General features: G+C 56.3%; 2 protein-coding genes across 6 annotated transcripts in view; both read left to right on the forward strand.

Annotated features, from left to right (window-relative positions):
* The first annotated feature begins 28 nt into the window (after nucleotides 1-28).
* Nucleotides 29-6,372, forward strand: Shd (Src homology 2 domain containing transforming protein D). Of its 4 annotated transcripts, none has more exons than XM_048812246.1 (7): nucleotides 29-195; nucleotides 381-706; nucleotides 1,497-1,602; nucleotides 1,675-1,866; nucleotides 3,281-3,404; nucleotides 4,730-4,849; nucleotides 5,975-6,372. In XM_048812246.1, exons 2-7 carry the CDS (start codon nucleotides 410-412, stop codon nucleotides 6,159-6,161), a joined length of 1,026 nt encoding a protein of 341 aa, XP_048668203.1. In that variant the 5' UTR covers nucleotides 29-195; nucleotides 381-409; the 3' UTR covers nucleotides 6,162-6,372. The 4 variants fall into 4 exon arrangements, with proteins under 4 accessions (XP_048668203.1, XP_048668211.1, XP_015359396.1 ...); XM_048812254.1 differs by having other exon boundaries at nucleotides 1,723-1,866; XM_015503910.2 differs by having other exon boundaries at nucleotides 384-706.
* A 6,320-nt stretch (nucleotides 6,373-12,692) lies between these two features.
* Fsd1 (fibronectin type III and SPRY domain containing 1) overlaps nucleotides 12,693-12,916 on the forward strand; it is an 8,953-nt gene continuing 8,729 nt past the window's right edge. For both annotated transcript variants that reach the window (XM_015503636.2, XM_048812278.1), the window contains exon 1: nucleotides 12,693-12,858. In XM_015503636.2, coding sequence (XP_015359122.1) covers nucleotides 12,844-12,858 — 15 coding nt within the window. In that variant the 5' untranslated portion in view covers nucleotides 12,693-12,843. The remainder of the gene's footprint in view (nucleotides 12,859-12,916) is intronic.

Raw genomic sequence — 12,916 nt, forward strand, 5'->3', positions numbered from 1 at the left:
GCGCAGCCGAGGCAGCGACCCCCGGAGCCCTCCCCAGGCGGCGGAGGCGGCGCCGCACACGGGAGTGCGCTGCCCGCGCAAAGTCTGCGCGCTTCCGCGGATGCCCCTCGCCCCGGCCCTTCGACCCCGCGCGCGCCGCGTTCAGGGACTTGCCGGGCGCCCTTTACCCTGTGGTTCTTGGAGAGCCGAGCTAAGGTGGGCTTCCTCCTCCCTCCTCTTTCTCCTCCTCTCTCTCCCTCTCTCACCTCTTCACCTTGCCCCTGTTGAGCCCAACCGAAGGGCACACCTGAGCTCTTCCCCCTCCGTCTCCTCCTTTCCCTCCTGCACTCCTCCCCTCTGAGAAGGGACCCAAAACAGGTATGTGGGTCCCTCTCTTACAGCAGCCAGGTTTGGGGTGACACAAGCCCAAATGGCCAAGTGGCTTCGGGACTACCTGAGCTTTGGCGGTCGGAGACCCCCTCCGCAGCCGCCCACCCCGGACTACACGGAGAGCGATATCCTGAGGGCCTACAGGGTGCAGAAGAATCTGGACTTTGAGGACCCCTATGAGGACTCTGAGAGCCGCCCAGAGCCAGACCCTGCGGACCCCGGAGACACCAAGGGCCACGGAGACTCCAAGTTCGACTCTCCCAAGCACCGGCTCATCAAAGTGGAGGCCGCAGACATGGCCAGAGCCAAAGCCTTGCTGGACAACCCCAGGGAAGAGGTGCGTGCCTGGGCAGCTCCGCAGACAGCGGTGCGGGACACTGGGTGCGAGGGTCCTGCTCTGGTCCCTGATCCAGGGAGCGTGGTTTATGCAGGATCCCAGAGGTGGGCAGGGCACCGGACACTTCCGCCCCCACCTGCTCAGCAGAGTCTGATACCTCTTTTAAATACGTGGAGCTGGCCGTCCTGCGGGGGCGGGAGACACCAGCGCCCCCAGAATCCCCTCCTTTGAGCTTTGCCCTTGGCAACTGGCCCCAGCTTAGAAGACAGATGCCAGCAAAGGTTCCCTAGCCATGCTGCCCCTCCTACTTGATTTCCATTTTACAAAAGTGGAAGCTAAGGCTGGCAGGAGAGAAGTGACTTTCCAGCCCAAGGTCAAAGCCTGGCACCTTAACTTTGGAACCTAACCCAGAGCTGCCTCCAGTGCCCACCCTTCTTGTCAACATGGTTTTTAGCCTCAGCAGACTATGGCTCACCAAAGCTCTCTTGGTGGGTGGTTGAGAGCACAGGGAGATAAAAGGAGGAGGGAACACAGAAGGCTGGGATCAAACTGCCTCACACTCACCAGATGTGTGACCTGCCCAAGTCACTTGCCCTCTCTGTGCTTTGGTTTCCTCACCTGTAAGATGGGGCCTGTGTACTTGCTGAGTGTTGCTCTTGCAGATAAACACATGCAGAGCATCTAGTACAGGGGGACGTAAGCTGGGCCAGCTGGAATCCGTGACACCACTCATCTGGGCTCTCTGGAGCTCAGCTGGTCTCCCTAGCTCTCTCCCTTCCTCTGTTCCCAGCTGGAAGTTGACACTGAGTATTCAGACCCCTTTGATGCCCAGCCTCACCCGCCACCCCCAGATGATGGCTACATGGAGCCCTATGACGCCCAGCGGGTCATAAGTGGTGAGTGAGCAGGGCTGGGGAGGTGTCAAGTCCCCAGGGGATGGGGGCTGACCCATGTCCTTGGCCTCCCAGAACTGCCCTGCGGCGCGGGGGTACAGCTGTATGATACTCCTTATGAAGAGCAGGACCCAGAGCGGGGGGACGGGCCCCCTTTTGATCAGAGGCCTCGGCAGAGTCGGCTGCCCCAAGAGGATGAACGTCCAGCAGATGAGTATGACCAGCCCTGGGAGTGGAAGAAAGACCACATCTCCAGAGCATTTGCAGGTGCTTCTCTGAACCAAACCCTGACCTCTGAATGGCCCATCCTCCATTTCTTCATCTAGTCACATCTCTGCATCTATTTATAAAGTAGAGCCCAGTTACCTGCCATGAGATAATTCATTGATTCTCACTAAAGTCGGAATGGCTGATAGTCACAAATTCTTCCCCCCAGGAAAACCTGCATATTCTTTGGCAACTGAAAGGCCTTGTGAAATAAAACCTAACTCATTCTGCTCAGCATAGTGCAGGGAAAGGAACAGGGCTTTGGTCAACACTAGACCTGGGTTTGTGTCACTTCCTTGGACAAGTCACTGAGTCTTAGTTTCCTTACCCACAAAATAAAAGGTCATCACAGTACCTACTGAACAGAGTTCTTGTAAACTGAATGCTGGCCAGGGCCCAATGACAGGAGAGCTGTTAGACGGGAAGGGCAGGATCCTCTAGTTGTGTCAGTCAGGAGGACTTGGGGTCAATCCCTAGCTGAATTGAGGGAACTTGACTGAGTCTCTGAATCTCAGTTTCCTCTTGTATAAAAATAGTAACAATAAGATCAGCTTTAGAAAAATAAAAGAACTCAGGCTGGGCCTGGTAACACATGCCTGTAATCCCAGCAGTTTGGGAGTCTGAGGCAGGAAGACCTCAAGCTCAAAGCCAGCCTCAGCAATCTAGCAAGGCCCTGAGTAACTTAGCTAGACCGTGTCTAAAAATAAATAAAAAAAAACAAAAAAGGGCTGGCGAGGTGGCTCAGTGGTTAAGTGTCCGTGGGTTTCAATCCCTGGCACCAAAATAAATAAATAACTCAGGCTGGGTGTGGACTCAAGAGGCTGAGGCAGGAGAATCGCAAGTTCGAGGCCATTCTCAGCAGATTGGGGAGATCCTGTGTCAAGTAAAACAGAATAATAATAGTAATAACAACGACAATGACCACGTTCAATCCCCAGTACTACTACTACTACTAAATAAAACACCTCAGGCCAGGAAGGTTTGCCCACATGACCTTGCCTCAAAAGTTGTATGACTGGGAGGGTGTTTGGGACTCATTGCTTCCACCCACTGTATTTATATGGAGGGTGGTCTCCAGTTTTAAGACTTGGTCCAAATTGGAACAGAACCCGAAGGGAACTCAGCCCTAGGTGCTCTGTAATCCGACCTGCTCTTTGATTTGATGCTCCTGCTGCTGCCCCGCCCCTTCCGTGCCCCCAGATTTATGATTTGCCACGCCCCTCTCTTCTGAAAGCCAATTGGCTGCTCCTGTGTCAATCCTTTCATTCTTTAGCCTAGCTCCTCCTTTTGTGAGCTCTGATAGGTGATCCAAACTGGCACCGCCTCCCCAATGAAATTTCATTGGCTTGACTCTGCCCCGCCCCCTTGAGGTGGACTGGACTTAACTCTTTCTTCTCTAACCCTCCCCTTCCAGTGCAGTTTGACAGTCCAGAGTGGGAAAGGACCCCAGGCTCAATCAAGGAGCTACGGAGACCCCCACCCAGAAGCCCCCAGCCCGCAGAGCGTGTGGATCCTGCTCTGCCCCTGGAGAAACAGCCGTGAGTGGGAGAGCTGAAGGAACTATCAACAGGCTCCGATTTACCCGACAGACGTTTTCCTTTTAAATTTGATTTATTATTATTTTTGGTACTGGGGATTGAACCACTGGCGCTCTATCACTGAGCTACGTCTCCAGATCCCCCTCCCGCAATGCACCCCCACCCTTTAAATGCTAAGACAGGGTCTTGCTGAATTGTGAAGGCAGGACTCGAACTTGCGACCTTCCTGCCTGGCCTCCCGAGTTGCTGGCATTACAGGTGTGCCCCACTGCACCGGCAGGCAGAAGTTTTCTTGTTTTCCCACCTGGGACCCTGGAACTGGGAAGAACTTGGATTCATTCATTTATTAACTTCATTAATTTCTTCAGCTAATCACTGCCCCCCCCCACACACACACACACTGCTTGCGAACCAGGCTCCCCGCAGATGAGGGTCCCTTCCCTTTGGAATCAGGTTCTGGGTTCAGACCCCTGCTCTGCATCTCCTACTGTGTGGCCCCAGTCAGGACCTTCCGCTTCTAAGCATCCAAGTTCAAAACCCCCTGGGTGCCTGGCTCAGGGTAGGATCTCCTCCCTTCACTTGGGTACTTGGGAGGGGATTTTGAACCTGCGAAGGACACAGGAATCATCCTCACCCCCAGAAGATCTTGGAATGGAACTGGGAGGAGCAGTTCGCTCAGAACTTTGTGCAGAAGTGTGCGGCCTGAGCTGAGGGGCTCTGGGTCTTCTGTGTCCCTCCAGCACTGGGAGCTCCTCAGGTGCTCTCCAGGCCCGGAGCCCAGGCCTTGCCCTCACCCCCAGGCCCAAACCTCTGCAGAGGGCGGGGCCTGTTACCTCCCATGAGGCCCAGAGTGAGAGGAGCCTCTTAAGTTTTCTTTGATAGAAACCAGCAGCTGGGTGCTCCTCTCTCTGGCTCATGCTCAGTTGTTCTTTTTTTTTTTTTTTTAAGCACAATTAATGAAAAATATTAAGTGCAGAACGGGTGGGGGCAGGGTGCAGGATGTGGCAAAGCAGATGAGAGAGACTGAAGTTGGGGAGTAGGGAGGGCTGCTGAGGCCGGGAAGCCAGGCAGGCTCTAAGATCAGGTGATGCTGGGGCTGTAGCTCAGATACAGTGTGATGCCCTTGAACTCACCCTCAGCACAACAAAGGAGAAAGGGGGTGGGGGTCAGGTGCCCATGCTGAATGGCCCCAGCCCCAGCTCCTCCCAAGGAGACTTCCTGGCTTGTTTGGGGGATGTCACAAGATCCCGCACCTGCCTGGCCTGACCTTCCCCCAGGGTGTCAAAGGGCAGTGGCCTTCAGGAGACACCTGCCCCTGCCTGCAGGTGGTTTCATGGACCGCTGAGCCGCGTGGATGCCGAGAACCTCCTGTCACTCTGCAAGGAAGGCAGCTACCTCGTGCGGCTCAGTGAGACCAGTGCCCAGGACTGCTCCCTGTCCCTCAGGTGAGACCCCAGCCTTGCAGGGACAGAGTGTCACAGGACCACATGCCTCATACTTGGGGTTAATAAGGTGGGAGCAAGCTGGACACTGTGAGCTGTGGTGCCGGTGGTCACACCTGTCACTCCATCGGCTCTGGAGGCTGAGGCAGGAGGATCATGAGTTCAAAGTCAGCCTCAGCAACTTAGTGAGGCCCTAAGCAGCTTAGTGAGACCCTGTCTCTAAATAAAATATAAAAAGGGGTTGGGGCTGTAGCTCAGTGGCAAAGCATCTGCCTAGCATGAGTGAGGCACTGGGTTCAATCCTCAGCACCACATAAAAATTAACAAATAAAATAAAGGCATTCTGTCCATGTACAACTACAAAAAATAATAAAATATAAAAAGGGCTGGGATGTGGCTCAGTGGTCGAGTTCCCCTGAGTTCAATCCCCAGTTCCTGTGGCCCCCACCAAAAAAAGACAGTTTGGAAGTTTGGAGAGAGAATGGACCAAATCTAGGGGTGCTAGGAGTGAGCCAAGAGGGGTCTTAGAGCCCCCACCGTTAGGGTTGGTCCCTTCATTGAATGAACATTAATTGAGCATCTCCTACGTTCCTGGCCCTGGTCTAGGTGCTGACACTCTGGCTGTGCCAGAGATCAAGACACTCTCTGAGATAAGGGCTAAGAGCCATGTGAGACCCTGGGAAGTCACAGGGGGCTGAGGGTGTCTCTGAAAAGCGACACTAGCTGAGTGGGAGGATTCCCTGGAAGGGAAAGGCTCCCTTCCCCTGGCCACATCGGAGTGTGGTGTGAATGTGCCTGGGGTACCTCGTGCCACAGGGCCACATTGCTGGTGGGTCCACCCAGGCAGGGCCTGGAGGGAAGGAAGTGAGGTCCCACAGAGGGCACCTGCTCCTCTCAGACACAGGTGAGCGCTGGGCCTGCCCAGGAGGACCTCAGGTCTACAGGACAAGCCTGCCAAGGCCGTCCTGCCTGTGGGTGGTGGCTGACCACTGGCCACCAGACCTTGGCTTTTTGGAGGCGCCTGGGGAGCCAGCACCCACCCTGCCAACTGTGAGGGGGGCTTGGGGGCAATGGAGAGTGTGGGTGGGTCTGGGGAGCTCAGGGCCACCTTTGCCCCCTGACCCCCAGGAGCAGCCAGGGCTTCCTGCATCTGAAGTTCACGTGGACCCGAGAGAACCAGGTGGTGCTGGGGCAGCACAGCGGGCCCTTCGCCAGCGTGCCCGAGCTGGTCCTGCACTACAGCGCTCGCCCGCTGCCGGTGCAGGGAGCCGAGCACCTGGCTCTGCTGTACCCCGTCACCACGCAGAGACCTTGAGTCGGCTGAGAGGGCCCGACGTCCTGCCGTTCAGCGGAGGTCTTTCTGGTCCCGGAGGAGGACTGGGGAAGGGATGGACACACAGACCTCCTCCCCGCCCGCCCGTGCCAAGTCTCCATCAGAGTGGCCTTCCGGGTCCCCGCTGTGTTCCAGGGCCCAGATGGTGTCTAAAAGCCCTCCCCTGGCCCAGCAATAAAGAAGCTGCTGTCTTTGTCCAGCGTCCTTTCTGGGCCACAGGGAGGTGGGGATGGCAGAGACAGAGCCTGGGCGGCCGTTGCAGCCTGAATTGGCCCCAGGGGTGTCCAGTGAGCTGCGGGGAGAGTCCCGGCGCCCTGCAGAGGCACTGGCCCCTTGGAGGACTAGGAGAGAGGCCTTAGAGGGGCAAGAGCCTCCCCAGCTCTTTGTTTTGGGGTCCAAGGCAGGGTCGGAACCCGAGTCTCAGGGGGAGGTCTGGAGGCAGGAAAACCCCAGGGGTGGGGGGAGGACCCTCAGATAGGAAGATGGAGAGAGGGGTGAGGCTCGGCTCCTCCTCATTCTTTGGCAGCTAGGCCAGATCAGCAGAAAGGACATCTGTCCCCATGGAAACAGCAGAAGTGGGGGAGGGGAGCAGGCGCAGCTGGTGTCACTTCAAGGTGACAATCGGACTAGAGACCTGCTGGCTGGTAAACACCAGGGAGCCCGTGGAGGGGAGGGACCAGATGGGCAGGGAGGGGTCTTCCAGCGCTGGACACTGCTAGCAGGACAGGCGACGCTTCCCTGCTCCTTGGCCATGTCCCCACCATTGTCACAGAGTGCCTGGGCATAGCCTCTGCAGCCCTCCCTGGGGCTCTGGAACACCCCGATGACCACTGAGTGTTCTCAGCGCCCCCAATTCGCCATGAGCTGCAGCTTTGCTTTGTGCAGGATCCTCTGTTGGATGTCCCTGGGCCGCGGGGGGCTCCTCTGAGTCTCCTGAGGAGTGGGCTGTCGGCGTCCCCTCCTCCCGTGGAAGCAGTAGTAGCCCATGTGGTCCTTGGCCGGTCCCCTTGGGTCTCCAGGGTTCTAGATTCCTCTTCTGACTTCCCAGGACCCTCTTTGCCGGCCTTCCGAGTGGGGCCTGGGCCAGGAGAGACCCCGATGTGGGATGGGGGGGGCCTGGGCTGGGCAGTGGGGAGGCCTACAGCTCCGCAGGGTCCAGCACCTTCCCTCTCCAGGCCGGGCTCCTTCTTCCTTGGTGTCCCATGGGGCATTGCAATAGAGTGGACATCCTCAGGGGAGGCGTCCCTCCGCGGTCCCCCTCTGGAGCCGGGTCTCTGAGGCAGGCGGGTGTGCGGCCAGCCTTCTCCAGTTCCGCGGCCGCCCCCCCTGGCCAGGCAGCGGCCGTCCCCAGCGGGCACCCGGCCCCCCGCCCCGCCCGGTCCCTGCTCTCTCCCCTGAGTCCCACCTGCTGCTGGGGGGGCGACAGAGACCCGGGATCCCAGCGCCCAGCGCCAAGGCACAGCTGCGCTTGGCACCCCGCCACCAGCAGCGCCCAGAGGAGACTGGGGGAGGGCGCGCGGATTGCGGGGACCTGGGCTGGCCGGGGAGGGACGCGCTGGGGGGTTATAGATCCCTGTCACCCCAAGTGGGACTGAATTTAGGCAGGTGTTCTTGCCTGTCTTGTTGGGTCACTGGAACAACTGAACACTGGGGGCTTATCATGAGCTCCAGGGTCCTCATTGTGAGCCCCTTCACCCCCACGACAGGCTCCAGCTCCCCAGAACTCCATCCCCCTCCTTGGCCATCACTCTCACCGAGCGTGGTCACTTTTCCCATGACACCATCACACTCCTGGCTCCTGCTGTTTGAGTTGCTACTCTGGCCAAACCCATTTACAGATGGGAAACTGAGGCTCAGAGCACCTAAGTCATTGCCAGGGATCCCACACCCAGGTAGCAACAGGGACCCGCTTTGAACAAAGGCCTTCCTCACCTCTGTCCCCACTTCCCTGTTTCAGAGTAAAACATGTTTTCACCAATCTGAACCTGTGTCTTGCTGAATAAGCATCATAGACATGATACTATCTTATGTTTATTGAGGGCTTACTATGTCCCAGACCCATACTAATAGATGCAACCACTCTCAATTCACCCACCTAGCTAGGAAACCAAGATCAGCTGTATTTTGACAGCTGAACAGGGACAGAGATATCAAGTTACTTGTCCAAGGTCACGCAGCCTGTCAATGAAAAAAGTAGAGTCTGAATCCAGGTCTGTGTAACTGACATAAACCCAGCCAGAAGCTCTGGATGCCAGGACTGATAAGGTCCTGCACCCCAGCCTGCTGCTCTCTCAGGTGCCGAGGTGGGCAGGTGGTCCCTGGATGCTGCCAAGCCTTTGTTCCCAGATGAAGAAGCCAGCTGTGTGCAGCTGGCTGGGGTCCCTTGCAGCTGCCAAGGCACCACCTGGAGCCTTTGACTCACTTCTGCTAATTGCTAATTGGCCCCCTTGACAGTGCAGGGGTGGGGACACATCACTCAGCCACAACACATCACCCTATGGCAGGTACCCACCCTCACCAGCTGGAGAGGAAAGGCTTCTCTTGGGGCCGAGCCAGAAGCTCTAACTCAGCTGCTGGGTGCTGAGCATGTGCCGAGGCTGGGGGCAACCACAGAGGGCAGGAGCCACCGAGGGGGCAGAAGCCAGGTGGCATGGGCTGGGTCTGGCCCTGCACGGGTCTGTCCCCAGAGACAGTGTCATGGCGGGGTGGAGTCATGTGAGCTGGGATCCAGGAAACTGTCCACTTCCCTGTTTCAGAGGTCCCTGGACACATCTGAGACACCTCTGGGCTCTCTCTGGGCCTCAGCCTCCTCATGGGTAAAAGGGAGCAGCTGGCTTTGCTGATCTGGAAAGTTCCTGCCAGCTTTGAGCGTTGACGGCTTTCCGTTGCGGATTCTGGGTTCTCTGCTCCTTTGCACCCTAAGACTGTACAACACTGAGTCTGATGCTTAAGGTACTACGTGCGAGTCTAAGATTCTAGAATCGTCCAGTTCTTTATCTTGGGGCTTTCTCACTCTCCTTTTCATTACTAATAAGGAAAGGAGATGCTTTCGATGTTTTTTAAAAATTCTTAATTAGTTCCCCTATGAAATTTTATTCCTTTTGGGTATCTTATAAATCTACTTGTGTTCTGTATGTGCATCTAAGCTTTACATGTAAAAAGAGGACACAAAGAGCCAGGCACATGGTCACGCCTGTAATCCTAGTGGCTTAGGAGGCTGAGGCAGGAGGATCACAAGTTCAGAGCTACCTCAGCAACAGTGAGGTGCTAAACAGCTCAGTGAAACCTTGTCTCTAAATAAAATAAAAAAAATAAAAAGGGCTGGGGATGTGGCTCAGTGGCAGAGCACTTACCTAGCATATAAGAGGGCTGGAGTTCACCCGAAACACCAGGAAAAAAAAATTTTCTTTTTTTTTTTGTACCAGGAATTGAATTCAGGGGCACTTGACCACTGAGCCACATCCCCAGCCCTATTTTGTATTTCATTTATTTTTGGTGGTGCTGGGGATTGAACCCAGGGCCTTGTACATGCAAAGCAAGCACTCTACCAACTGAGCTATATCCCCAGCCCCCCTGTTTTATATTTTATTGTATTTAGAGACAGGGTCTCACTGAGTTGCTTAGCGCCTCACTTTTGCTGAGGCTGGCTTTGAACTCACGATCCTCCTGCTTCAGCCTTCTGAGCTGCTGTTATTACAGGTATATGCCACCATACCAAGCTACGAAAACTTTTTTTTTAAAGGAAAATCTGGTTTTGTCAGTAAGACCAACATCCACCTCCTTAGAGACAATACATGCTTTAAATCAAAGTGCCCAGAATTTTCTGTCCCTATGATCCTAGAACTGCAAGATTCTATTTTGTGGTTTGAGATTCTGGAATTGTCCTAGGTACAGAAATGTCTACATATCTTCACCAAAAGACAAGCAGCCCAGCCAGGCACGGTGACACACGCCTGTAATCCCAGCAGCTGGGGAGGCTGAAACAGGAGGATCTCAAGCTCAGAGCCAGCCTCCGAAAAAGGGAGGCGCTAAGCGAGTCAAGGAGACCCTGTCTCTAAATAAAATACAAAATAGGGCTGGGGATGTGGCTCTGGCTACCCATAATAGCCAGAAACCAGAAGAAATTGAGTTCCATGACAATGTGGTCACCTGTGGCCCTACAGCAAGGAAAAAGGAGCCACCACCAGGTGTATCAGTACAGGTGAATTCCTCCGATGTCATGTTGAATGCAAAAAGCCAGACACAAGAGGACACTCCATGGATGCATTTAAGTGAAACAAACCCCAGGCAGAAGAGATTCATGCTCTGAGCAGTCAGGGCAGTGCCAGGGATGGGGTAGCAGCTCTCAGGAGGTGATGGGGGACCCCAAGGGCTCTGGAATTTGTGATTTCCAGCTGGGTGGTGGTAGATACCTGGGTCAGCTGCATATTCTGGACGTGTGCCTTTCTCTGCAGGTGGAATATGTTTTAACAACACTTTAAGATTCTGGAATTATTTTGATCAAAACTACAGAATCACATGTTTCCAAGAGCCTTATGATTGTGAAGTTCTGAGCAGGAATCAGAAAACTTCCAGCTGTGGGCCGAGTTCAGCCTATGAGCTGTGTTTTTTAAATAAAGATTTTTAAAACTAATAGATCTTTATTTATCTGGGGTGTCCTCATCTTTGCAGGATGTCCGACCTGAGTCCCAGGTGAGGAATTCAGGGTTGATGTTTGAGAGCCAAGTGTCCCAGTGTCCGGAATCTTCCCCTCCGCGGCTCTCACACCTGTGACTGCCAGGAGCTGCAGGAGGTGCCCTCTTCTCGGCCAGCCCAGGGCCTCCATGGGCGCCCAGCACACATGGTCCCTGCTGCCCTTGGAGCCCCCCGTGGGCTGGCCCCAGGGTGAGGTCCCCGAGCTGAGGCTGCTGCTGGTAATGAACAGCTGGCACAAGATGTCCTTCTCCTTGGTCTATGCCACTCAGAGCCATTCCCAGACCCCGACCTGGGTCACCAGGTGAGGCAGGGTCACCTCACTGCCCAGCCTGACCTGCATGCTCAGGCCTGTGGCTCCCTGCAGGGTCGCAGAGAGGCCAGGGCTCTGTCAGCCTGCAGTGTGCACAGGCGCCTGCTGTCCAACCCCAGGGAGCGTGGGGGAGGGTTTAGAGCCTAGACCTGAGAGGAACTGGGGGGACACAGTGTGGTCACTGGCAGTCAGAGTGATACAGATGGAGGAGGGGCAAGGCAGAGGCCAGAGTGGCGAGTTACAGAGCGGTTTCTGTCTCAATTGCTGTGGCCCAGAATGTCTTCCTTTTGAGGTCTAGAGGAATGGATTTCTCCTACTTGTTCTCTTCTTCTCTTTTTTCTGGGCGCTGGGAATGAACCCCAGCTTCACGTGCCAGGCGACGTCTCCCACTAGCAGCAGGCAGGCTGCCCCGCTGGAGGGCCGGCTGCTCATGACTGGGTCCTTACAGGTGGGAATTCACTGTGCCCAGGGCCCTGCGACCCTCCCCTTAGTCACGAGTGTCCTCAAAGCAGGCAGCTGACCCAGAGACCTCAATGTCTCACCTCAATCACAAGTGAAGTGACGTCCTCTCTCACAAAGAGCTGCGAGACCTGCTACTTCCACAGAATCCATCCTCTCAACCACAGGGAGGCCGACAGTGGCCCCATCCCCAGCCCCGGCAGACCCTCGCTCAGCTTCCCAACCTCCCCACTCCTCTCCCAGGAGGGGTGATACTAGGACCCCAATGGATTAAGCCCCAGACCCTTTCATGTTGGTAGGAGAGACAGACATGGAAACAGCCTGAATTGGGGGGCCCCTCTGAAATCAAGAGCAGGGTCGCTAAATCTGCATGAGTGTCCTGTCTTCTCTCCCACTTTGTCCTCTTTCAGGTCAACTAGATCTACACTTGGCTACCAGCTGGCTTTGCTCTTTCCATGAGAGGGGGAGACGTGGGCCGGGACAAGCCGGCTGACTGCCCCCCCCCCGCCCCCAGCTGGGACCTGCGGTAGGACCACTTCCCTTTCCATCTGTTGCCTGTGTCTGATCCAACCCTCCCGGATCCAGTGAGGGCCCTGCGCTACCTGCAATACCCCCAGCCCCGTGGGCTGCGAGCTGGTGGAGGGTTTCTGGAGGAGGTCGAGTCTGGGGCTCTGTGGGAGGCATAGAAGTTGAGCTGCACCAACTGGAGGGGAAGAGGTTTAGAGGCCAGACCCTGTGTGGATAAAGACCCGGCTCCTCAGTAAAATGCATCGCTGTGTAGGTGGCCAAGGGCCAGGTGGAGCGGGGCAGGCTGGCTACCGGCTGGAGCAACCACGGAGAAGGTGTGCAGGTGAACAAGTGGGGAGACTGAGGCAGCGGGGACTGGGATGACCTCGAGGTCACGCCGCTGGACAGGAGTCTAAGTAGGGCTGTCTTCAGCTGGCATCAATCTAGGGTTCCCCCACGAGCCCCAGTCTCTGGCGGTCAGGCCCTCGCAGACCCCCAGCGCCGAACTACATTTCCCAGGCTGCTGCGGGGGGCGCGCCTGCGCACTGCGTGCAGTGATGGAGCGCTGACCGGGGGCGCGGCGGCGGCGAGGGCTCCGCGGGCCATTGGCTCCCGGCAGCGGCAAAGGCAGCTTGGGGGCTCAAGGAGCGAGCGGGGCCCGCGGGCCGGGCCGGGGTGACCTGGGTTGCAGCCATGGAAGACCAGAGGGTAGGACCGGGTGGGGCGGGGCGGGGCCGCTGCAGGGTGGGCGCGGGTGGGGACCAGG

This window comes from Marmota marmota, unplaced genomic scaffold (assembly GCF_001458135.2).
Source record: "Marmota marmota marmota unplaced genomic scaffold, marMar, whole genome shotgun sequence".
NCBI lineage: Eukaryota > Metazoa > Chordata > Mammalia > Rodentia > Sciuridae > Marmota > Marmota marmota.